Genomic DNA, 27624 nt, shown 5'->3' with positions numbered 1-27624 from the left:
CTCTGCATTGAAAGATGAAATATTCTGATCTGCTTCCATCCCACTTTCTAAAGTGTAAGGAAGATTTATGCACAACACCTCCTTTGAACTCTCACAGAAGAGACTTACTTTCTTCACAGCTCTCCTCTTGTCTCCTCAAGATGTGTCCTCTTCTCACCCCCCAGATCAATCACTGGCTGCTTCTTTTCTTCCATCAAATTATCCTTTGTTTCGACTTTGTTCTCATCATTTTACACTCATTATCACGCTACAGGATATACCGCCATGGAATCCATAAACTTCTGTTCCTGAATAAACTGTTTAGCTGCTGCGGTATTTGTAGACAAACACACACACTCGCAAACACACACACATCCGTCTCTCTGGACCAATCTCGGCTTGCGTCTACCTGGCTCAAAAGTCTCTGTGCGCTCATGCGTGTTAGAGCCAAAGTGCTGGATATTTGCACGGCCCCTGAGTGTGTATGAGTGTGTGCAGGCTTTTGTGTTTGTGTAGAAGGTTACTCTGGCTGATCCCCAGGTCCTCTGAGACGGGTCCAGATGGTGCCTGGCGGTTGGTTGTCTTCGTAGTTGACCAAACTGATGATGTTGTTTATGAAGTTTATTGATCTTATATGTACTGCTCCCACAGTCCCCAGCCCCATCTCAGTGTCTGACTTTCTACCTTCTCAGTGCTCTCCCTTTATATAGATTTGCCTCCCACTGTTTTACTTTGCACATCAAACACACATGTGATCTATACCAGCCAAACCAAACACTTAGATGCACATCCTGTGCATTCATAGTCACAAACTGGTCAGACCTCAAAAGCTCATAAAAGAAATCAAACAGGGTTCATCTGCTGATAAAGAAAGGCTGATTCCAGTTATCCTTTGAAAAGCTCTCACATTTCCCGTGCAGAAAAAAAACAAGCTGTGATTTCAAACTTGTTTCTGTCTAATGCAGCCCTCATAACACAGCCTCTGTCTGTTCCCACCTTACAGCTAAAATACACTGGATGCGTCTGCAGTGCGTCTCCGTTTCGTAACAGCAAATGAATCAAATAGGTTATATTCAAATCAATGCGTCAACTGACACAGGATCCGTTCTGTTGCAGTACTTCTGTGTGGCTGGTCCGTCATTATGCAGGTAATACGCAGTTGTCCTATTTTTGACAGACACCGCTGTGACACATAAATTCAACGTAGGAAAGATTGAGCGGGACAAGAAGTCGTGACCGGAAGCTACATAAAAACACCCGGTGAGTTTTAAAAAAACAGACTGTGTCAAAATCAGTTTGTAATTAGCTTGACTACGATGATAAATGGACTTAATGAGTGGAGCCAGACCAGGAGTCAACAGGTTTGAGGTTTTACAGCCCAACATGAATGAAGAGAGACTTATCAATGTAGTGGGAAGTGCAGAAACTCCTCAGCCTCATGACTCCAGCTGTTTGTCAGTCATGCAGCTTGTCAGACTGAACACGCAGCCGCTGTAAGTTGACGAACGCAGTAAAGATGCAGCACAATGGAATCACACTGCAAACGTATCTGGTATATTTCAGGTGTTAGACCATGTTAAACATGAAGATAGTCTCCACATTTGGAGACCACATAGCTTCAATTACCACTTGGATGCCATGCATCTTACCACCTGCCTGTGTCTACCTGTGTCCTCTACATAGACTGTATAAAACATGGATGTAGTCTCCCGACGTCACCCGTTTGTCTCTGAAGGGGGGAAATGAAGCACATTGGCTATCGCGTCCATATTGGTAGTGGCAAGGGTTTTGCGTACAGCTATGGGGCGCCTGTTGCTCACGTGACCCTGAGCAGTGACCTCTAATTGGGCGAGCTCGTGATAATGGTATCCTCTGAACTGCCAAGTTAGAAAAAACTTCACCCCTGTACAGTGTGTGCTGATAGTAAAATTAGCGACTCAGACAGGAGACGGTTTTTGAACCAGGCTGTAAATTGGTTAATTTCTGCTCTGAAAACAGCTTTTTTTGCCTTTGTGTGTATATGACTTCCAGTACTTCCAGAGCTAGCCTCAAGCGGACACTCAAGGAACAGCAGATTTTTGCACTTCCGCATTGTCTCATATTCTTAGACCGGAGGATGCCACTTGATCCCCCATCCATTCCACAAAATGATTCTTCTCTCTTTATCCCTCCTACATTTGCACATGGGCTCTGAACGTTGGACGTTTTTTCCTCCACTGTCCTCTTCTCTGCTTCTGCTGCATTTCAGAATGACTCTGGGTTTTCTCTCGTACCCCAGTGGCTGAGGCTGATATATATTTTAGCCCTGACCTGCAGTCCAGGTTGAGAAGAGTGAGCTGCTGTTTTTAATTAGCTCTGGGGCTTGTGGCAGATGGACGTGAAATGACTCTGGTAACCAGCAGCTTCAAGAGGACAGCCAGGATGAGGAAAATTAGAACTCTTCATTCTTCTTCCATCAGGGACACATGGAGCCCAGATTGATCAAATCAAGCCGGTGATCTATGCAGAACCATGGCAGGGAAGACAGGGTGGGTAGGTTCTTGTTGTTGAGGAGATGGGCAAAGTAGAGAGTGCTGAAGTCACAGGTGGTCCATGTCAGGTTCGGGCATTGTGGGAAATATATTCTTCATAGGCCTGGCCAAAGCAGCCATATGGTGAGGAGGTGTGTGTGTGTGTTTGGAAATCCATTCATTTTAATTTGTCAAACACCACTTTAGCAGAGGGAGAGATTCATTATTCTCCCTCTTTCTGTCGGTCCCTCTCTGATGCACATACACACACACACACACGCACATGCGCACACACGCACACACAGAGCAGAGGTCTGAACAGAAGGAGCTTCCTCACCGTCTGAACTATGCAAGCAGATGTTGTGTGTGTTTGTGTCTGCAAAAGAGTGCACATATGAATGTGTATTAGACAAACCACAAGATCAAGAGAGAAGTAGCATCATTTGGAGGGACACTTAAAGCATGAAGACTCAGATCTTGCTACTTGTTGAAAAAGAAAAACAACTGGCCACCTGAAAGGTCCTCCATCCACAGTAACCACTTTGCCACAGTTCATAATGACTCTGTTTCTCACGGCAGCTAAAGGCAAGGATCAAAGTGACTGAGAGAGAGAGGCTCGATGAGACCTGAAAAAAGTAGCAGGAAATGAATATAGAGCGAAGAGTGTAAGCTCATCTGAATCCATTGCATTTGGAGCTTAATCTCTGGAGCAACCAGAAGCTTAGCTACTGTATGTGACTCCCCTCTCAATATGATTTACTTTCTGCAGGATTACAGAAACATCCCAGACATGTAGGATTTAAAGACATATGTCTGAACCTAGACAAACATATGCCAAAGTTTTTTTGACATGCATTGTTTTCTGCTACCCTAAACTGTAGTGTTTTGTCCCGGATTTCATGTTTTGCTGCATTTACCAGCTTGAATATGAGTGCTCTTATGGCTCTTTTTTTCCTAGAAGTTGTGAATAGATTTAGGTGTTTACATCCAACATAGATAATTTGTTGTTGACTTGTTTTCACAGAAACAGCAGCACTAAGGTTTGGCACCGCTCATCTTTATTACTGATGATCTGTTTATAACTTTTCTGTATTCAGAAAGCACATTGTTTTCACTGACTGAGTCAACAGTTGAGGATTAATTCAATTTATTCTCTGGCTGGGTGGACTCTTTAGCATTTGCCATCTTTTATGCCTAATGCATTCTTCTAATCATTATTAATGTAAAAAGAACCAAGCAACAAAAAAGTATCCTCTGCACTTTTATTTTGAGTTCACGGTACAATTTTTTATTATCGAGTCATACTCCACTCTACCCTGTCGAACTATACACACTTTTTTAGAACAAGGCAAAAAGGCCTAATGTGGTTAAATCCAAGACATTGTGTTTGCTCTTATTGGTACATCACTTACACGATTATTAAACCTGTTTGGAGCTGGAAAAATAGGATGTGTATGTACTGCATGCAGTTAAATGTATACACTCTTCTCAGAATGACGACTCCAAAATATTTGTACAGGCTTTGATGAAAAGTGCATTCTCTGATCTTCTGTTTTGATCTTATGTACTATTGACTCATTGACTGCTATCAATGCCTATAGACTTCAATTCAGTTATAACCGTTGACTGCCAATGGCGTCTGTCAGGGCAGGCTGGGGGATGGGCTGGGGGATGGGCTGGGGGATGATGTAGCAGGGCTTGTCCATCAGTATCAGGCTTCTAAACTAGTGTGCTAACGAACTAACCCCTTTAGGTGACTGCAGGTCTCTCTCTAGATGAGAGATCAGCATTGGTCACGAGAAGAAGATATGAGATGTCAAAGAAACGATAGCCAAACTTTGCAAGTCAGACAGGTTCAGGCAGCTGTGACTTGAACAGAGTATGTGTTATAATCTTGAGGAAAGACATCAGAGATCGGAGAGAGGATCAAAGAATGGAGCTTTGGAGACAAGGCCTAAAAACCATTTGAAGCTGGTTTTCTTTGTATTTAGGTCAGAAACAGGTGTTTTTGGTGAAACATTATGTCCTACTGCTAATAACTAAAGAACGGAAAAACAAAGAAACAAACTTTTTACGGACTAACGACAGATGAAAATCAACTCTTTCTTTAGGTGGTTTCATTGTTTACATAGTCATAGAACACAATAGTCAAAGTGCTCGGGGTCCGAAACTTCTAGGTTGCATCCGTAAGGTCCCTAGGGTCGTCCCCAGTAGGTTTTCTCAGAACCGGGTTTGGGGTCCAATTTTTGTAAAAATCACACTTTTGTGCGGGCTGTTTTACCAGGGAAATAAGGCCTGTATTTAGCCTCTCATTAAAGGGGCCGTAACTCTACAAAACGTAGCCCGAGGGTTCAGAAACTTCTAGGGTGCGTCCGTCAGGTCCTTAGGGTTGTCCCCAGTGGGTTTTCTCAGAACCGGGTTTGGGGTCCAATTTTTGTAAAAATCGCACTTTTGTGCGGGCTGTTTTACCAGGGAAATAAGGCCTGTATTTAGCCTCTCATTTAAGGGGCGGTAACTCCTCAAAACGTAGCCCGAGGGCACCGAAACTTCTAGGGTGCGTCCGTCAGGTCCCTTGGGTCGTCCCCATTGGGTTTTCTCAGAACTGGGTAAAAAAAGTGGGTTTTTTTTACTTGTTATCTGAAAAGTTGCGCATTTTCCCCATGTAAGGACAGGCCTGACGTTGGAGGCACCATGTAGCTGTCTGTAAAGAGGCTAAACGTCTGCCTCTTTGCCTCAAACAAAGGGTTGAGCCTGGGTTAAGCAAAACCAATACATCCCCTGTCCACAATGGGCTTTAAAACCTCCTCCTTTGTTGTGTTGAAAGCATTCAGTTCATTCAGATGAGTAAATGCACCATGTCTGTCTATGAAAGCACTGGTTGTTGATGATCCATAACTAAGAAACGGCCAGTCTTTCTTCCTACATCACGTTGGTAGGACAGATTTGATCAACTCATTGATTTACTACATAGTGTATTGTCAGTTGTGCTGATGAAGAAGTTAATGCATGGTGGTACTTCTCCTCAATTAGCTGTTTGAAGGGTCAAAAGTAATATACATAATGAATTTTCCAAATCCACAAGTCTACCATGCTGTGTGAAACATACTCATCTAAGTTTTTATTTGCTATGTCACTCCTATCTGTGTGTTAATGCTGCATATTAGCTACACTGTTTTCTAGAGAATATGAAATCTACAAAACAAAGTCTTTAGTCTGTTTTTCTCCCTGTTTAAACGACAGCTCAAATAAAGCTTGTCTGTTGTAATTGTAGTCATTAAAATTTGTTGATTTTTTAAAAGGTTTAATTGGAAATGTCTACTGTACATAAGCCAAAAAATAGAGAGTTGTGTTAAAGTTAATTGACTTTCTGACACTGGTGGCAGTAAGAGGCATTGACTCAGAGATATCCCACTGTGGAATTAATTTTAGAGAAGAAAATAATTTTTTTTAGAAACAACTGAGCCCCTGCTCCCTTACCCTTCCTCTTCTTCCCCCCCTCTCCTTCTCCTTCTCTCAGACCTTCACTGTAATTGAATTGCTCCTTTGGTGGCTTAATGTGGCGGCAAATAACTGAATAAAATTCCCTCCTGTTTCTACTTCACTGTGTCCTATCCTGCTTCTGTACCTTTATTTCAACAAATACCTGTCTGTTACTCTGTCTCCCCTTTGTTTGTGTCTTGTTCGTAGCCCCCCTCTCATGTTGTCCCTCTTGTCAGGAGGCATTACAATTTGATTCCAGTTCAAATGGAAAAGGTTAATCCTATTCCTCTTTCTCAACCTCCACCTCACCTTAGTTCACTTCACATTTATCAGGCCTGTGTTAACATTAAAATAGGGGCATTTATGGTCATAATGGTCATGGGTGCAAAATGTTCTTAACAACATTCATTTGATCATAGTCCAGTATTAGTTTCATTTGAACCCAGGTGTACAATTTTCCTTTTTTTTCTTTCTTGAGGCACCCAAAGGTTTTTTTTAATATATATTTCTTTTGTTCTCCCCTCTTTCCTGTTCCATGTCTCGTTACTTGCAGCTTGCCCTTTTACTGACCTACTTGTTGGCTTGGTACAATGTACACCTTTTGTGTTGCTGGAATCACAAGCTGTTTCTCTTCACCTCACAGCAAAGAGCTCAGACTGGAGAGCGTGATGTGTGTTGAGGCTGCTTATTTAAATCCCACAAAGGAATATCGAGATAAATCTTTCATTTTTTTTTCCAAGTGAAATGTTTGAATTGTTAAAGCATGGGCTTGTCTGTGTGTTTTTACTCGCAGTGTATCTGTGCAAACATGCATAATATATTCAGTTGCGATTACCGCCCATCATAACAAAACGGTGTAAGTGAAGAGATTTTCTAACCTCACTTTAAAACTGGTCAGTTGCCTCTTTTTAACATATGTCTGCTTTTCTGCGTGTCCAAAGCAGGCCCAGTGTCCCCGCTCATAGCTTTCACAAGGCACATAGTCCCAAAAAGTAGGGCCAGAGGCACCTTCTCCAACCACAGCGCTGTTGTGCATGAATTTTGCAGTAAAGAAATCAGATGACTTGTTAAATTTTTAATGTCATCACTGTACTGCGTGGGGAGTGGGGGAGCTACACATGTGGCAAAGGGCGACAGAGAACAAGGGGTTGCTTTAATTGCATTGCATTTTCTGGTAATATTATTCATTGTCAAGGTGGAGTGGGATAGAATTGCATTATGAAGACAGCACTTTAGGGCCTGCTGTCAGATTATGAATATTCATTGCTTACTCTGCCAAGAGCAATTTGTTGTAGCTTTGTGTGACACTGTTGATGTGTTTTCCAAGTCTGTAGGCGACACAGACTTCACCACAGGCCCAAGGTAAAAAACCCAAAGTTTCAACAAATTACATTTTCTTCCCTCTCTTTGTTGCTGAGTTGTGTGAATATTCTGAAGGTGATAGCACCATTAATTTCAAACTCCCACTTAAAGTTATGTATAAGTCTTGTTTGTTGTCTGGTGGACCTGTATGATGGTTTTCAGACTCCTTTGTCTGTCCTTTACTTGCAGTTCTTTCTCTCGTCAGTGCTTTACTTTGCTGTCTTTGTTTAGAACAACAAAGGTAAAGAAAAGTTTTTCTTTTAAAGTGGAAACGACATTAATGCTAAGGCTGCACTTACTGACTATCCCAAATGACACAGACTTATTCTGCCTGATGCACTCAGGGGAGGTAAACAGGCAGGAGGAAGAGGAAGTGCAGAAATACAAACCTCTCCAAACTACAGGATTGTGACACAGATAATTGCATCATAGTTGAAAAATTAATATTAACCTTTGTGTTTATATATTTTTAAAACATATTTAAGTTTTTAAAGAGTATAATTTGTATGTGTTTATGTAACATTAGATAAAATCTAATGTAGTACAACAAGCCAGATTCTGAGCTCAGTCGTGTGCCGTGGATGCATGCAGTTCAGCAGTTAGTTCAGATTAATGAGGCTCTACTCAGGATGCAGAGCCATCATAAGTCATTCTGAGGTTTGCCATGCTCTTAGTTTCCCAGAGGCTGACTGGCACCATCAGGGTATAGTGGCAGTATTCACAACAGCTGCAGATTCCTTCTGTGGGAGAAACTTCTTTCCAATACAGATTTTTTTCTTATTTTTGGTATCAGAGCTGCAAGTGGCATGGGTCTGCTTTTCACAGTCTGAAATACTGAAAAATCACAACCACTCTTTGGTTCACTGATGACATAAATTGTGTCTGTGTCATCCTTTCAGCAATCCCACAGCATACTCTGTGATACGTATTAGCAGATAATAAGCAGAGTGCAAAGTGTTATCAAGGCTAGGGATGTCCCGGTACAGATTTTTGACTTCGAATCTGATTCGATTTTTTGTGTATTAAAGTGAGTCCCGTTGGTACCTCTTCGAGGAACACTCACTTTACAAATGTTGCAAGACATTGTTTTACTTTCATTGCTTTCCAAAGAGACGTGGTCCAATACAGCGGACATGTTTACAATGTGGTTTGATTTACTGCAGCCATAAAGCGTGACGGTGCTGAAAATGCAAAACTAGATCGGTCCCGATCACGTAACGAAATCCAATCCTGAGACCCTCCAAAAATAGCCATATCAGGCATCAATACAGATCAGTTTATTGAATCAGGACATCCTTAATCAAGGCAATGAGTTTTACTGATTATGAGTTTTCAGAACATTCTCTTTTAAATCAATGTAATTAGGGATGTCCCGATATTACATTTTCACTTCCGATACGATACAGATACTGCAGCTTGAGTATTGGCCAATATGGATTTTAATCCGATACGATGTCAGCATTAAACATGCATACTTTTATCACTTATTTTGTAGTATGTCTGTCATGTTAGAAAAGGCTTGATTAAGTGATATTATTCAAACAAAGAACAGTATTCAGCAACAGTAGGTATGAGGAAAAGCTGACCCATTTATTATTAACCAATGGGTAACAGAAACTGCTTATATTGGAGATTTTAGATGCATTCCAATACGATACTGATACTTGTTTTTTTGCTGATATTGGACTGATATCCGATATCAATATCCGACTGGGACACCTCTAAATGTGGTACATACAGTTGTGAGAATAACAGTATTGTTGCTGGTGACAACAATGTTATGTTAACACCAACTGTTGGTAGGTTTCATGCTGACCCTCATGATGCTGACACTGAATAGTGAATCCCACTGACATTGATGATCGATCAGCTCCTGCTTCAGTGCCCATGAGTTTAACATCTTTGATTATATTCTTGTTTGAATAGCCTTCAGAGATTTGTTTCATGACAAGGCTGAAGGTAACGCAGAACACAAAATATTATAGTTAAAACAAAATATCCAACTCTCCTGTTTCCTGGCACGTGGCTTCATTTCTACAACTGTAATGAGATTCCCATCAGACTCAGCCAGCCTGGTTAGGGCCACTGTACGGCTGCTGAAATCAGCATGCAAACCACATCAAGTTTTAATTAGCTCAAAGCCACAGAGGTGTTGATTATTTTCAAAGTGCTTTGAAAAGTCGGAACATGACATGACATGCAGTCACAGAGCAGACAAGATACCTGTTAGTGAGCACCAGCTGTGAATTAACTTTAGTAGCAGCTGTAAATAGAGCCGTGATTCCTTCACAACTAGAATGCCTCTTGACTTTGAATTATTGTGTGTTTGTATGTCCCCATGTGTGTGAGAGCCTGTGGGTTCTGGGTAAGGTTGTTCTCTGTTCATCTATTTCTGTCTGCCAGAGAGCAGCTGCTTCTGTCTGAACTGATGACTCAAAGAGGGACAGGAAACAGATAGAGAAAAGAAGTGTTTGACTGTGACTGGGAGTGTGTGTGAGCCTGTGAAGCTCGTACTGATGATGATTAATACTCAGGATGTTTATCTTTGAAAGGTGCTGTGTCTTTTGTCGATGTCTGATCCACCACTTTACCTCTTCCTCCACCTCTCCACCCTCCTCCTCCTCTCTCTTGCATGTATGTGCCTGTATATTATCTCAAAATTCATTACTCCTCCATCATGGTCTGAGCTAACACACTCCCACCTGACACCTTCTGTGTGTGTGTGCATGTACATATGTGTGTGTGAGAGTGTCCTCTGTCTGAAGTCGTTAAACATTCTGAAGACAGAGACCTCTTTTAATTAGCCACTAATCACAGTTTTAATTACCTGCCACGCACACATCCATCACTAACCAGACTGCACACACATGCAGTGCACACATGCATACACTCACACTCACATCTGTTGCTGGGATGACTTTTCATCCTGAGAAAAAGAGACAGATTGGCCCAAGCCAAGTCCACAGACCCATGATGGAATGTTAAGTGGCATTGTAAACAGAGAAAGCATGGATGTGGTTATTTATTTCTTGTTTGAAATTGTTTTTTGTTCATTAATGAATGACATTAACACATTTTAACAACTTTTTCAAAGGTGAAACAAGGTGAATAAAAAATGTCATAAATACAATCCAGAGACAGGCTTTTCCTCCCTTGTTATTTAGAACTCTTACTTTATGCAATGTGTGATGCCATGAAAATCGTCTAATTCCTCATTTTATTCCAACTCACCTTATACACTCACACTCACACACTGCATGCCTGACGTCAGTAACAGAATGATATCTGTGAGGGTTCAGTGCTAAGGCTTTTGGCTAGACATTGGAACTAGGCCACGTTGAGACACACAATGCAGTGAGAAGTGACTGATGGGGTTTCATTTTGACATTCTGCTAGAGGTGATTAGTGAAGGAGCAACAAATGAGGCCACTAAAACAAATTGAGGAAATGGCTTATAACAAACTTGTCTCAAGAGATTATCTAGAGTTTTTTGTTGCTTGTTTGTTCACTGTCTTTCCACTTTAGCTCTCCTCTTGGATTTCTTAAGATAAACAGCCTGAGGACCGGCAAACACAAGAGCAAGAAATGTGACTGACTCTTTAAAAATCAGAGTCACAGGATGACATCCTGAAGATGAGACAGCTGGATCAATAAGAAGAAGGTCATCAGTTTCTTTTCTCTCACAAATGAATGAAGGCTACATTTTTAGGACTTGCTGCTCTCGGGAAATTACACTCTCGCTTTCTGTGCACCAACCTTCCTGCTTGTGTTTCAGTTGGGAGTTTTCTGTTTATGACTTGGGGCCTTCTCTCAAGAAATAAATGCATCCAGTGTTAGAGGCTATGACCCAATGTTCTCTGTACTTCTCTCACTTCACTATCCAGCCTCAGAGGAAGTTGTTTTGTGCCTTTTTCTTGGACTTTCTTAGTTTTAACAGCAAGATTGAGCCACACAATTTCTATGGATTGAGTCATTATCACCTTGACCCAGCAGACAATTAGAGTGCAGACAAATCAAATACACACAGATACATCCCTACACACACACACACACACACACACACACACACACACACACACACACACACACACACACACACACACACACACACACACACACACACTTACAGAGAAAGACTCAAACACACACACACACACACTTACAGAGAAAGACTCAAACACACTGTTCACACTCACTTCAGCCTCTTCTGTTTTGTTCTTCTGGCTATTTTGCACGTGTCTTTCTGGAATTGCCAGGCTCTGAACAAACCCGCTCACACCAAAATGGGTGAAGTTGATGCTGAGGATCCGCATGTGTGAACCCCCCTGGAAAAATCAAGTTTTTCATTATTAGTTTTTATCTTCTTATTTCAGCATTTTATCTCTTTATTATATAAGTGCATCAAAAGATACGTCAGTACAAGGTTGGATTAAAGGATAAGTTCGGTTTATACAGCTTTTACATTGATTATCGAATGAAGTAGAACAAAATACTCACACAGAAGGCTTTCCTGATCCAAGCAGTGCTTCGGGAGATATTTAGATCCAAAATCGTGCAGCGGACGTCCGTATGATGGGATCCATCGGGGCATAGACAGCGCCGCTCCTAAAACTGCATTTATCTTCCAAATTTCGTGTTTTTCACCAATATTCCATCATGGTCTGCTACGGGTTAGTCCTCTGTTGCAGTCTGTGTCACTCCAGACAGTGCTGTATGGCTGTAATGACCTCTGAACCGACGAAGACTTTGTTTACAATTGCCCCTCAGAGAAAGGAGAAAGTGGAGTCAGCTCTCCAGAGAGTACTGCGCATGCACGGAGGGGCAAAGGTAAACAAAGTCTTCGTCAGTTCAGAGGTCATTACAGCCACACAGCGCTGTCTGGAGTGACACAGACTGCCGCAGAGGACTAACCTGGAGCGGACCATGATGGAATATTGGTGAAAAACATGAGTTTTTGGACGATTAATGCAGTTTTAAGAGCGGTGCTGTCTATGCCCCGATGGATCCAATTATACGGACGTCCGCTGCACGATTTTGGCTCTAAATATCTCCCGAAGCACTGCTTGGATCAGGAAAGCCTTCTGGGTGAGTATTTTGTTCTACTTCATTCGATGAACAATGTAAAAGCTGTATAAGCCGAACTTATCCTTTAAGGGTGTTTCTCTGTCAGACCAACATGTATACATACACATTGGTCTCTTCTATTGAGAGTCATTTCGATGTCCATAATTGTGCTTTCCACATCGTTACCTCTTTGTTGAAGGAACGGGTGAACGAGAGTGATACATCCTTTGAAAGTGTAGTTGCCAGCTTTATGCACATCAGAAGATCGATGGATGCAAGTGTGTATGTGGTTGTGTTTGTTAAAGAATGATGTTGATTAAAATGTTTTTGCCTGTTGGCAGGATCATATATTTTTTCATTGTATTGATTTTCTATCACCCTTGTTGACAAGTGTATCATTTAAAACCCCTTGTTTTACAGGGGATGCTGTTAGTGTAAGGTTGTGTTGGCTGTAATGGTAACAGAGCAACACTGTGCTCTTACTGACCTTTAAGTCTCCAGAATATTATTTGCACGTTTTGACAATAATGTTAGGGTTTTCCCTCTCCCTCCCAACATGCAGTACATCCACGTTGTTTGTGTTTTAGGCTTTAAATGTAAATGAAAAAAATAATACTTCAGTGTCCATCAATCCATTCAGCTCAACTTCACCTTGCTCACTTTATTTAAATCTCACCTTTCATACACAAAAGCATGCAGCAAGAGGAGGCAGCAAAAAATACAATGAAAATCATTGGAGTCAAAGAAATGAATAAAAAGAAAAACAATAGCAAGATCTATAAATCCAGTAAAATTTGAATCAAACAAAGTAAGTACCGCACATTTGGCTCAACTCAACTCAACTTAATTTATAAAGCACTTTAAACACAACCACAGCCGAAACAAGGTGCCATTCATAAATGGACAAAACAACGCTGACATAAAACAGTTAAAACTATTCAGAGAGTGCAGACCTCCGCCAAGCACATTGTGATTGTCACGCAACACTTTATTCCTACTTTAATGTTACACTCCTTTTCAGCAGACCGCTACAATTTGGTGTTAGTTGCAGGTTTGTACAATAATTTGTTACCTGAGAGTGTTGACAATGATGATTCTGGATCTTAGTATCCAGAATATTGCTAGGATCTGGATCATACTTTTACATCTGTCAGAAAATATGGTGACCTTGTCTTGTATTGTTTTGCAAAGCAATCTGACCATTTATCATGGAGTTATAGACACATATGGTGAAAACGGCCCTATCTCATTATGATAAAGAATCCTTTTAAAAAATCCTGGAACCAGATGGTGATCCGGATCACCTCCAAAATGTAATCACTTCTTCCTTATCTCATTTTGAACATTTCCTGAAGATTTCATCAAGATCCATTGGTTACTTTTTGTGTTATGTTGTTCACAGACAAACATACATACAAACTCTCCCAAAAAACACAACCTCCTTGGCGGAGGTAACAACAGATAAAGGGGGAAAAAAAAAGGTACAAACGCTTAACGTTTCAACGATTATATATAAATACCAAAGGACAGATATTAAATGAGAGCTTGGGTTGACTTCCAAAAGAAACAGACAGAGCTTTTCTTTTTGCCATCCAAGACCAGAGAGGTCCAGAGTTTTTGCTTTCTCTCCAGTGCCTGTGTCGGACACATGAGGAACATTTCAAAGGGAGTTCCCTCACCACGCACATGCCTTGCAAACAGTGTACTTACATTCCCTTGTTAAAACCACCAGGTAACAGCGTCCTTGTGAAGCTACTTACCAGCCAGGTGGTAGTGAGACATGACATCTGATCATAACTTTTGAACTGAGGTTATGATGAGCACTTTATTTAGCCCCTTTGCTCAGAAATGTTAAATTTTAAGGCAGATTTTCCAACCAGGGGTAGTTCATATCAGAGTGCTGGTTTGGCCTAGAGGTTGGAACTGTGTGCGCTGGTTCAACTCCTGGCCATGACCCAAGTTGTTAAGCGAAGCCTTGCTTCTTTTTGATTTCTTTCATTACCACATCAAACCATGGAAACATACACCATCACCATGTATTGTGTTCTACTGCTTCACTTCTGTCTCCTAACACACCCATCCTGAAACTAAATCCTGGTGTCAGACACCACAGTCTTTTTCCTAAGTTCGCAGGAGCACATGAATGAGAAACTAGATAAGAAGAGCTTATTTTCAAGTGTGAAGATTACTGCTCCTCTGATCAGCTGCTCTCTTAAGGCTGAGCCGCTGGAAGACACTCAGAGAAAGGTGTGTTTCTCTGGCAGAAAGAAAGACAGAGTAAGAAAGATAGGGAGAGTGAAAGACAGAGAGAGAAGTCAGCCCAGTTGTGTGGTTAATTGGAAGCAGACATAATTAGTGCTAATTAGGATAATAGCCATTCGTCTAGAGATCCATCCACCTAATGGGACTACAACAGTCACTGAGCACGCACATGGGTACACACAAACACACAGGCACACACACACACACACAGACACACACACAGATTGTGGTTACCATCAATCCAGCCTCCTTGTTAGAAAAATGTAGTTCTGCTGTGTTTATTTCTTGACCTGCTGTGACAGATACTCTACTGTGAAGGGAAAATGTTTTTTTGTACCAGTTTATATGAATAACCACTCTGTGTGTGTGTGTGTGTGTGTGTGTGTGTGTGTGTGTGTGTGTGTGTGTGTGTGTGTGTGTGTGTGTGTGTGTGTGTGTGTGTGTGTGTGTGTGTGTGTGTGTGTGTGGAAGAAGTGGTGTGGAAGGAAGACAGGCAGATGTAAAGCAGAGGTAGTGAGGAAGTTGGTCACGGCTCCAGTTGCTGAACAAACAGCAGGTAGAGAGAAGGTAGAAAATGTTTCTCTCGTCTGTTTACCCAGCACCCAGCTTCATCCCTCTTTCCTCTCCTCTCTTCCTGCTTTCACCTCACCCTTGGCCCCACTCTGCTTTGCTTTCCTGTACTGTTCCCTTTCCACACTTCTCTCTGCGGGTCCCTTGGGCCATGCCAGGGGACATTAAACAAATGCTGTCTGTCCAACTACCCTCTAACTCTTGGGTATAAACACACACTCACACCAATTACTTTCCAAGAGCAGGCCAACGGGTGTGTGTGCACATCTGTCTAGGCAGTGTGTGTGCAGGCATGGTTTTTCTCTGCTTCCTTGCATGTGTGTGTGTGTGGGTCTCTTATGAAGAGCTTATTGGTAGTGGCACCTTGCCATACCGCAGAACGCACCACAGAAAAGTCTCCCTCTCTGTGCCCATTTGACCGTTTGAAGGATCTATAAGGTGATTGAAGAAGCCAGTCTGAGATTTAGGCACTGCATTAATTACAAGTCACGGAGCTGCAGAGTGTGTAGGGCAGGAGGTAGGAAATGTTTTCTGAGTCAGTGAAGGTGCCGTTAAAACCTTTCACAAACACATTAACGTTCATTACCGTGGTAACCTCTACCATCACTTTTCCACCCTCTCTTTCTCCTTCACTTTATCGGTCTTGTGTGCAGTCACATGTGTGGACTATATATCACTGAGTGGGAAAACCAACAAGACTAACTGCTGAGCTAAGACAGAATAGCTTTAGATTTGAGGTTGTAAAGTGGTTGTTGTTTCAAAACACTTCAATGCCAAATGTGTAATGTTGACATCTGAGATGTTACAGACAAAAGGATTCAAATGTGGATGTTCCGGGGGCTATTATAAATCAAAATGGACATCCAGAGTGTGTTTATACATCAGCTTCCTTGTTGCACCACCACGCACTCCAAAAGTATTGGGGTATATTTTGACACTCTATTACAAACTATGATCACGTTTCAGTTTCAGGAGAAGTTTATTTCCAGAGGGTTTAAGCAAATTTTGAGTTATTGTTTTTGGCCCCTGGACAAGTTCCTATGCATCTGCACATGCCCAGACAGACACACTTTACAGCACGTCTCAATTAGAGGTACAGATCAGTGAACATCTTAACACCTCGATGCCTGTTGTCGTAAATTTTCGACATACTCTGCCAGGTCTTGATGCAGCCGAGATGACCTTTGTATCCCACTAATACCTATTGATTCATGTTCTACACATACCAAGGATGGTATCAAATGCACCATGTCCCAATATACTGGTCAGAGGGGGAACTTATTGTATTTTTACACATCATATAACTTAATTATAACTAATGTATGTGCTACACTCAGATCAACAATCTCCCCTCAATTCAGCATCTTTAAGAATGCAAAAAAAACCCCACAAAAACAATAATTCGATCTAATTGATAACTAATTTAGGCAGTAAGGGGTTAAGTTGAAGCTGCAGCCTAAGCATTAAGGAGTGTAGCCTCTATTGACTGAAAATGGTTCCCCAAATTAAAGTTATGTTTTAATTCCCGTATCTTGATTGGGTTACAAACGGGGCAGATAATTCTCTGTAAATTTCCTGAAACTTTTCATGGGAAGTTCAGCCTAGGAGATTTGAAAATATTCTGTGTTGTTGCATCAAAACTTACTTAATTTTATGTCATCCTCAGGTGTTGCTTTTATCAATTTAGTGCCGTGGGCATCATGTATGTAGGGGGTGCGGCCCTGATGTCCCTGCAGTAAGCCAAGTGCTGCTATGTGCACCTGATCAAGGAGTAACACAGATATTTAGGTATACTTGCATCAAATCTGGTAGTTTTAGCCAAAATTGTGCTACAATATAATAACTGTAACTGTAATGTATTTAAGTTATTCATTATAAATTCACTGATTTCTTTCCCTTGAATACCTCTGAAAATTTTCACACTTTGAAAACTCCAAGAATTTTGCAATGTAACATGTTGTATCAGAACATATTGCTGACACACAGCACCAGCTTAGGGGTTAAGTGTGGTTTATTCTGCTTTTTTTTTAAAATGAAATTTTTGGCGAGTGTTTGTCTTATTGTAAGTTAAAATTTTCTCACAAGACTCGATACGGAGCACATTCACCTGACAAGTCAAGGAAAATGTCTTATTTCAAGATATGAAATGACAAATCTGACACCCATATTGCTTGTAAAGAATAACGGTTTTTATCTGGTGAATATGGCTCACAACATTTTTTACTGTAAAGACATGAACATCTATTTAAATTTAAGTTATTATTTCCAACAAACGTCCTAAAATGATTTTGAATTGGGACAGCAACCACAGGCTCAAGACTAACAGCCACAGGGTCTACCTACTGGGATTTACAGGGCCATTATTTTTTCAGGTCACGCAGGCACTTGTCTGAAAAACAAGGGCAGACCTGGACTGTGAGGAATCTTTCAGCTTCAACATACAGTAATATTTTAGATAACAGTTTTCTCCTAGCTCTGCTTCAGCCCAAAAAAGTCTTTCCTGTTTCATTTTGACATGCCCCCTGAAGTCCTCATCGTAAAGGTTTTTTCCAATTTGGCTTGGAACCTCTTGCGTGAGAAGAGCCTTGACCTACGCCCCATCAAACACCTTTGGGAGGAATTGCGACAGTCTGCAAGCCAGGCTGTATCAACATCAATGCTTGACCTCACCAGTGCTTTTGTCACTGAATGTGAACAGATCCCTGCAGCCAGAACCCAAAATCAGGTGAAAAGCTTCCCATAAAAATTGGAGTTCTCTGCAGCAGCGTCTCAGTGGCCAGTTTATGCAGATTTGCAGTTTGTAAGTGTATTTTTTAGAAATCTTTACGTCAAATTACCATGGTTGAAGAAAAGCAGCAAATAGGAAGCTGAAAGAGTCAGTGTGTCTGTTTTGAAAAACATGATCAAGTCATGAAAAGAGCTGCCAGTAGTTTATCATGTCCATCAGCTTGTTGTTTCCTTTATGAAGGAAAATGCAATGCTACATTTTACTTTCGTGTTCATGTTATTCAGGCCATGTATTGTTTGGCATGTACTAGGCTGAGTGGGTGTCTGATTGTTTGGCTGAAAGCGCCCAAATTGAGACCTTTAGTAACAAGAATCCCTCTTATCATTTTAATGTAGTCCAGAATGTTTTGGACTTGATTCAAATCAAGATAGACACAATCCAGTCTATCTTAATAGTTGATGCACATTTTTAATGCTTCAGCAGTCTGCTCCATTATTTCCTCTCATTTGGTTTGGCTCCATCAGGCGTATTATACAGATGTGATGGTTGTTGATTTCAAGAGGGAGGGAAGACATTTTTACATTTTATTTATTTAAAGTGAATTATATGAAGCAAGTTTGACTGTGGAGCACTCGCTTGGTCGCACAGTGGGGATGCCAGTGACAGTCCATTTTTAAACTCTGCTATGAACCACCCTGCTGTGATAACATTGGTTCCAAATACAGAATGACACTCAGGGTTAAATGTTATAAAAGCCATAGTTTTTCCTTTGTGAACTAAATGCATTTGAGGTATTTTAACACACGATGCATTACTGGAGACTAAATAGTCAGATTGGACCAGCCATTTTTAGAAAGTAGTTTTTAAGACAGCTGTAACGCTATGTTGTTCAACATTTTAACTTCGGAAGCATTCATGACTTAGATTTAACCAATCACTGAGCTGTCTAGAAAGATCTGTCTCCTGCAACAACTTAAATCACACCAGGTTTAATAATTCCCTCTGAATTTAATTCAGTTTCATCCATTTCATTTGATGTTATGTTATCACAACAGTTGGACAAGACTTTTTTGTAAAAATCCCAAAGTAAAATGGTGCACATGGACATGTCCATTGAACAGGAATGCAATGTCAAACCCTAATCTCCCTCTCTTTTTTTGTCTTATCATATGTAAAATAGACGCTGCAGGTCATCAGACAGAAAGAGCAAAAAAGGATGAGATATAATCTAGTTAACTGTTTTCATAGCATAGACTTCTTATAGGGATGTTTTTTCGTTATGCATGACTTAGGTGGTATGTAAAGGTAAAACTGCCTTAGATTAAACTGTCAAGCAGGCATTGCACAATCATGGCATTTACTTGTAATGCAATAAACAAAATCTTCAAATCTGACTTATCGTGCTTTAAAAGAAAAAAAAAAAAAGCTTATCTCTTGGTCCTTGCTTGGAACGAACCTTACTGTTAAGACAATCACACAATAATTTGACCCTAGCTTGAATCTCTTTTAAGCTTGTAGGTTTTTTTTCATCACTTCCTTGGCAATCACACACTTGAACAAATGTTTTCACAAAGATAATTTTTCTTGGTGTTGCGTTTTGACTGAGCCAGAGGATTAAAGAATGTTCAGCTTATATACTGTAAAGCAAATCTACGGCCCCAGGCTGTGTGCACAATAGCTCAATTTAAACTATGCATGGGAAATCACTAAAGCAGTCACTGTCACGCTCCTGGCAGCAGAATGTCAAGAGCCACTGGCAGCAGTCCAGTTCTCAGTCTTAACTCACTTAGACTGTTTAATCCCATTACAAAAACAGATCTATCATATTCTCCAAACTATATAGAGCTGATGTAGAAAATTGGCAAAGTTCTCATCATTGTTTTTATGTCTCTTCAGTTCCCTGCAAATCATTATGTTTTCTCCTCACTATGGACTTTTACTTTAAAAAAGTCTATAACATCAAAGTCTTGGATCTTCTGCTTAAACCTAAATTACCCCAAAGCATCTCTGCAGCAACTTAGTGTCAGGCATCACCATCAGCCAATAAGAGAGTGTCTTTAAATCAGTGGAAATCCTTTACGGGCAGCTTCGTGTTTAAACTGAGTCACTCTACATCAGAGCTCATCTACCACAGAATCGCAGCTTGTATTGATGCCCTGTTTATTCATCCTCATATGAAAAAGTTGAAATGTTTGAGCTGAAAAACAAATCTCAGAGTTAATACCTGTACAAAATAAAGTTGAAATTAGAAAATCCACAGGAAGCAAACCCACTCTTCTTCCTCGAGGAGAGCTTGTTATGCCAATGTTTCAGAAGTATTCTTCTGTCTTAATATCAGCCTCTTTACTTGCTGTGTTGTAGATTGAATGCAAACAGAAAACACCCATCAACGCACATGTTGATGAGTGTGGTGCAGTAGCTTCCCACCTCTTCTTCTGCATTTTAAACAATGCATCCTCTGCAGCTGAGTTTTATGGTCACCAATTACTCTGGGACAGAGAACACCACACCACAACTCAAGCTGACAGGCAATTTTGAGACCGGGATGCTTAAAAAATTTGAATACTTAAACCTGGTGTAAAGTTTTCTAAAACAAAAGCAGGATTTGTGATGATCTACAGACACACAGTGCAGCTTCCAGCTGGCGTGAACCCACAAACATTATTCCATCAGTCATCTAACACAGAGTCATATGTCAAGTGACTCTAAACACCAAAGCAAGCATCAGGTTAAGACGGCCTTAGGGAGCAGTGTGGGAGAAGGTGTGTGTGCATGTGTGTGTGTGTGTGTGTGCCGTGTAATGTGTGGGTGTCTGGCAGACACTTGATTTAGGGGTGAAGCTGCCAAGAGAGCCTGCTTTCTGGACTCAGTTTACAGTGGAGGATCTCTCCTTCTGCACTGCCGCTGCACTCCTCCACACTCCTTCACCCGGGGCCTCAGTTTGTGTCAGCCGTGGCGCTTTAAGACGGTGGCTCACTGCCTATCACAGATTTCAAGGGAGGGCAAACAGGGCCGAAGTGGGTTTTGTTGGCAAGAGAGGGAATCTCCAGACATGCACACAAACACTCTTACAGGCACTTGTATATGAGGAAAACACTCATTCATGCGCTGCATCACTCTCTCATCCTCTGGCCTCGGCATGTGTGTGCTAATTAGCTCCTGGCACACTTATATGTGTGTGTAAGTGTGTGTTTAGCAGCCAGTCCTGCAGCGTGGACACCCATGAGTGTTTATTAAATGAGTCTTGAGGCCAGGCACTTAATGAAAGACCAATCTGGCTTGGTGATTTGGTTCAGAAGAGCTCATGGGGGGAGAGGAGAGCAGGGGGAAAAGACATGACAGTGGAGTGAGAGACAGATATTGAGATAAAAAAACAGCTTGAAGGGGAAAAATGCAAAGAAAATTGGATGAAACCAGAAGGAAACGCACAGATTGCCATCTTTAAAAGAGTGGAAAAATGAGCTTTGAAAAGAGCTGTTTTTGATTATTTGAAGGGATGAGTTAAAACAGAAGGAGGAAGGAACAGGATGATTACGGTGTTTTAATTTTCCTTTACCGCCTGGGGATAAACTGTCCCACACACAAACACACACATGTAATCATGCAAAGTCATGCACAGTTAAACATTCGAGTTTGCTTTTAATTAAAAACCTGTAATTTTGTCGAGTTTAATTAAATGTAGAACTAAAAAAGAACAGAAAGCTGCATGTTGAATTTATGATATTTCCTTTCGGCTACATTATTTTTAATTCTAACTAAAAAGATACACGAGACAGCTCATGTATTTAAACCCCAGAGAGTGTTTGACAGTACTGTAAGTATTCTAGCTTCAGAAATGACTATTTCACAATGCCTAACTTCTCAGAACAAACAGAGGCTTTTACTATCTTTTTTAGGAAACCTCACAGGAATTGAGGCTAATCTCTGTCGGATGACTTCAAATTGGGAGATTTTATTCCTGTCTGTCACTTTGCAATATAAAAATTTTGTTTGAGGACTTAATGTACAACCAACCAGAATCCCTCCCAATCTGTGACTCTGAAGTGAATCTATGTCCTCACAAGTTACTGAACATGTAAAAAAATAACATTAAAAGAAAAAAAACACTTTTGACTCAACCAACAGTCAAAGTTAATATGTTATATTAATGACGTTTACTACATGGTCTCACCCTCCTGCTAAGCTCCTGTGGCTCTGAAGGGCAGTTTACGCAACAATGGTTTTCAGATGAAACGCAAAAGTATTGCGTTTCAGCAGCTTGTTTACATGGAAAAACAGCATTTAAGCCTTCCCAAAATGCTTAACTTTGGAAAACGGCCTCCAGAGTGGAATTTTTCTGAAACGCTAAGGCCACTGTTGCTGTGTAAACAGCAAACCAGTGTTTTCAGCGGAACTGCTGGCATCATGCTCCACTTTGCGCATGCGCATACAACAACACCAAACTACTGTTGTTGCAAATGTAGCGGACTACCTTGTTACACTTATGCTGCTTAATGTGCTCACTACCTTTCAACAATATGTGCAACTGTTGCTCCACTTCTGCACATCTGCATTCGCCAATACACCAGATGAGACACCAAACTCTGCTTCGGTGAAGACCGGTGGTGATTGCTCTAAGACTGCAAAGGAAGCTCAGCTTCCCCTACAATGTCTCCAAAAATGTGGTGATATGTACTGCTGTGTGTACATTTCATTGACAAAATATGCGCTAGAATTCCTTCATCTTTTGTTCAAAATCAGCTACCTATCACAGGTAACTGGCTCGACCGCCTTCTCATTCATCCCCGCAGTCTTCTGACTTTAGCAGGGAAGTGTAGAGTGGGTTGTTCCACTGTGGAAACTGGACGGTCATTAGATAAACGCTGGGCTTTTTCCCGCCCATCGGACGCTAAGCGTCTCTGGGGATCTATGAGGCAGTGGGCTGGCCTGGATGCTCGGCTTCTGCATGATGATTGGATGAATCCCTTTTTGATTGATGGTGAAATGAGTCAGTCAGCGATCATGAAGTATAACCCTCCACTGGAGCATCTTCTGAGTTTTACATTCAGTTGTTCTGGACTGATCCGGAGGCTTTATTGAACCCCAGCAAGTTTACCTTTCTCAAAAACGACAGCTACAGCTACAGCTACAGCTGCAGAGCCTCTCCCCCGGTCACTCACACTTACAGCCTGTCGTAGTCTCACGTAGCAGCTCCAGCTGCTAGCAAGCTGGCACGGAGGGTAGAATTTAGGTTAAAAAAATAAACAAATTTATGATGTAGGCCGGAAAAAAATGAGCTTCCCCTTTTGACTGACCAGCAGCCAGCACTGGTGAAGACATACCAAAAACCTCTTCTGGACTAGACAGTTACAACACCAACTACAGGCCTGGCATGCTTACTACAGCGTTTCAGTCCCTCAGTGTTTTCATGTAAACGCAGCATTTTTCGCGCTTTGGTGTGAAATGTCGTTGCGTGAACGGGGCCTGAATCTTAATAACTTTGCAGCGGCCCAGTCTCCCTCCTCCCTCAAATGCTATGGGCAAGTGCAGGCATGTCTTCACTGTCTATTAATCAGCATGTGTTGGGTAAAACAGATGTGATAAAGAGGGCTGGTCAGAGCGCTTAATGAGCTGAACAGCTATAAATTGTGTTATAGACTGCTGTGAGGACGCTGAATCCATCTTCACTGTGGAATAGGTGAAAGAGAGCAGCAGCACAGAGGTTTGGTCAAAGCCTTTATTTCAGATGGTGAGATGCAGTTGAATGCACACAGACACACACACACAGACACACACACACAGACACGCACACAGACAGAGTGTCTGAGTTGGGGTTGAGACTTTGGCTCTTGTTGATGTTCTCCTGGGAAATCACACTGAATAAAATTAGACCTGAGGAATTCTGTGTGTGCGAGCGCATGTGTGTGTGTGTGTGTGTGTGTGTGTGTGTGTGTGTGTGTGTGTGTGAAATAGACCCATGTTTTCCTCCAGATTCTCTGCCCCCTGTTACTGTTCAATCATTAGTTCTTATCTTCATCTATCACAGGTACAGACAACTTTTGAGACCTTGCCGCTGTCTCTGCAGTAAATATCTGTCATGCTCACGTTGATCTTCCACTTGATTAGGTTTAACTTGGATGTGTCAGCACGCAGATTGTGGGGGTGGAGCTTAGAGCCTGCATGTGAAGTAGACATTAGATTAAATCAATGATAACAAAACAGTACTAGAGGGTCAATCTGCTGTGATTAGATATCATTTCTTTTCCAGCTTTAAAGTTCTGCTGAAGGCAATCAATTGTTTTCTGTTTTTGAACTTGGACAAGTGAAACTTGTGTTAAAAAAGTTTCAACCTGTAAAGTTTTCATTACCAATTTCAAATCAGATCAAGTGGCTGCTGCTGTTTTTGTAGAATGGTGCAATAAACCCTGTCTCTCTCTTCATTTTGAGGACACACAGCTGTCAATAAAGCGTGATTGAATTTGACAGAATGTCACTGTTTTGCAAAGTCACAGCAGCCAAATAAAGAACAGCACCGCTGAGCGTGAACAGGCCTCCTCTGGGCGAGTTCCTTTCGTCTTTAGAGGTTTTCTTCAAAGCTACTGTTCGGCGTTTGAAGCTGGTTTTGAAAAAGATTAAAATTATTCTCTGCTGACATTTGCATAGTTATCTGTAACACCTGGAAAAAAAGACTTCATCTAAGATTCATTGTATTTCATTTTTTTGAATAACAAATTTATATTTTTGAACATAGTGCAAGCATTCCTATTTGGTACAACAAAGAATCTCCCATTTTCAGATGCTGAAAGTAAAATTTAGGACCTTCTTACTTGCAGTATTCAGGATCATGCATATTGCATCCCTTTCTCTTGTTTTCCATTTACGCTGCCCAAAAAAATGTTTGCTTTGTCTCTTCACAGTAACACAGCATGAAGTGTGTGTGTGTACTTGTGCTGCCAGGGCTCAAAACCAGACTATATGAAAATAAAAGACTGTCATCTCACTTTAATAGGCTTTTTTTCTCTCTTCTGGCCGTATTGATTTTATTTCAGCTCCTAGGTTAGAATATTAGATGATTTCTATTCACTGGCATGCCAAACACGCAAGTAGCATCACTAAAGAAATCAACCTGTGCTTTCTGCCTGGAGGCGTCTGTTTCCAGACACACAACTCAAACGCATGAAAAATCGAGTGCAAAGGATGTATTTCTTCCGCTCCTCGACTCCCCCCTGCGAGCCTCTCCCACTCAGTTTTCCTCCAAAATCGACTCCTGATACCACACTCCCCTGATAAGCACCAGCAACACAAACTTTGAAAGCTTGTTTCCTAACTTTGTCTGTAAAACAGCCTCAGATCAAGTGTGTGTTAGTGTGTTTGTGTGTGTGTGTTCTGTATGCATTGATTGGTGCTCATACGAGAGGGAATGAACAAAACAACAAGAATCTCAAACTAAGAATGAAAGAGACACAACAATGAGCCACATATCAATCTGAGACAGGAGGAGAGATTTATTTAAGCCCTTTGAATCCTCTCTGCCTTCTGATGATTGTTTTCACTGCTTCTTTCCCTCAAACTGAACTCTAAACGATCCATGTACCAAACACTCTCCTCTTGTCAGCGTCTTAGTTTGAGGAGTGACTTAAACGGACTAACACCTTTTGGCTGCTCTCATTGTGTTTTCTAATGCCTTGTTGTACATTTGTCTCTTGTCTCATGCAGAACAATCACCTTGGACAATCAGCTGGCAATCCTGGCAACCACGGCAGCAGATGCAGGGCGTTACCACGTAGAGGCGGTGAACGAGATGACAGGAGAGAATGTGACAAGTCCCTCTATCTACCTGAGCATCTCAGGTAAAAATAAAACAATGTGTGAGATGAGTCAGAGCCTGCTAATTCCATTTTTTCCCCTACAGCACATTAAAATCTCACAAACAGGCAGCGTTTTCACTCCATAATCACATGAGATTGACAGCGGATTAGGAGACTTTCAAGCTCTTCTTTCAGAGCTGCTGTTTGCTCATCATTAGATTTTATTTCACAGTTTTAAAGCTTTGAGGGCGGTTGATTGAGCCCTCTGTGCTGAATGAATGCAGTTTACTAAAATTAAAGAAAAACTCGAGGATTTAGTTGAAGTCTGTCTCTTTTCTTGAGCTGAGGAGGCAGAAAGAAGTGTGATTGGCAGCCTAATTACTGTTGACAACCCAGAGATAAAACCTGAAAATGATAATGAGCAGCAGAGGATACAAAATTGGGATGTGTGTCTGACACATCAGAGACACAACACTGGAGATCCTGACTCAGATCCATTAAGCTGTGAGACTTGAATTATTGATATCACAAGAATGAAAGTTGAATTGGGTTAACAAGTGAAACTGATGTGACACGGCTTCATTGTTCCATTAGATATGACTCATTACACAGAGGGCTGTTGGACTATAAAATAAAGCCAGGTTTTTCACCAGTTTACTGCACGTCTGGTGAAGCCCCTCCCCTCCCTCCCAGTCCTAAGTTTACCTCCTGCTGTTCCCTGGCATTAGGGATTTTTCTGTGTATTTTTTCAGATGTTTTTTAACTTGAGTCGCAGTGGGGTGGCTCAGCAGGAAACACGGTTTTAATGGTTGGAGAGTTCTCAGGAGGCTGTTCGTAAATATGAATGCACTAAGGGCAATTCTTTACCTCATTGTGCACAGTTTGTTCAGCACCTTGCACTACCCCCAGATTGCTCTGGACCCTCCCATGTGGCCTGTTGACAGGTGTCACAGGCATGTCAGCCCCCTGAAGGGGGCTGACATGCCCTTCTAGGCCTAAAACATGTCAGGGGATTTCATATATGTTGTCAGTAATGATCACTGAGATGTATGGACATGTTTTACAAGTTTGACCAAGCTCTTATGTTAGTTACAGGAGGAGAAAAGCACTGGCCTGAAAACTCAGGTATTATTTTAGCCTGTGGGCAAGCAACATACTGCAATAAAAAATTATTTAGAGTTTGTAAACATTACTTTACTTTTACTGGATATATGCCACCAAAAACAGCAAACTAAGGTTTATTTTTTGGCTAAAAAAGTGAAAAAATAATAATAATTCAAGGTTAAAAATGATACAGAGAGATCAAACATGAAAACTTTATAGTATAATACACTAGTAGATCTACTAACTTTAGATCTACGAGCAGAACGTTCTCCCAGCCCTGCTATTATAAAGTGGATGTAGGTATGATAACATTTTCTGTTTGAAATTCTGACAAAAATTCTGAAACTATGTGAGAAGATATTAGCAGACTTCTCACATTGGTGCTGGCCCAGATTCTGCCAGTGATTTATCAGTCTGTACCAGTGGCGATTGCTCTAAGACTGCAAGGGAAGCTGAGCTTGACCACAAAATATGCCCTAGAATTTCTTCATCTTTTGTTCAGAATCAGCTCCTATCACAGCTAACTGGCTCGACCTCCTTCTCATTCATCCCTGCTGTGTCTCAGTGCTTTAACACAGTCAGACGCTGAGTGTCTTCTGACTTCAGCAGGGAAGCGTAGAGTGGGTTGTTCCACTGTGGAACTGTCATTGTATAAACGCTGGGCTTTGTCCCGCCCATCAGACGCTCAGCGTCTCTGGGGGTCTATGAGGCAGTGGGCTGGCCTGGACGCTGGGCTTCTGCATGTTGATTGGATGATCTGTCTGAGCCCGAATCACTT

General features: G+C 41.3%; 1 protein-coding gene across 3 annotated transcripts in view; it reads left to right on the top strand.

The window, feature by feature from the left end:
- The window catches only part of LOC141810286 (protein sidekick-1-like), a 255916-nt gene that overhangs the window by 119653 nt on the left and 108639 nt on the right, over positions 1 to 27624 (top strand). For all 3 annotated transcript variants that reach the window (XM_074697693.1, XM_074697702.1, XM_074697686.1), the window contains one exon: positions 25651 to 25784. In XM_074697693.1, the coding sequence (XP_074553794.1) occupies positions 25651 to 25784 (134 nt within the window). The remainder of the gene's footprint in view (positions 1 to 25650; positions 25785 to 27624) is intronic.

The sequence above is a fragment of the Halichoeres trimaculatus genome, unplaced genomic scaffold (genome assembly GCF_033239565.1).
Source record: "Halichoeres trimaculatus isolate MK-OKI-2021-1 unplaced genomic scaffold, fHalTri1.1 fHalTri1_scaffold_2, whole genome shotgun sequence".
NCBI lineage: Eukaryota > Metazoa > Chordata > Actinopteri > Labriformes > Labridae > Halichoeres > Halichoeres trimaculatus.
The sequence above is the reverse complement of the archived record's forward strand: the minus strand, read 5'-3'. Positions and strand labels throughout refer to the sequence as shown.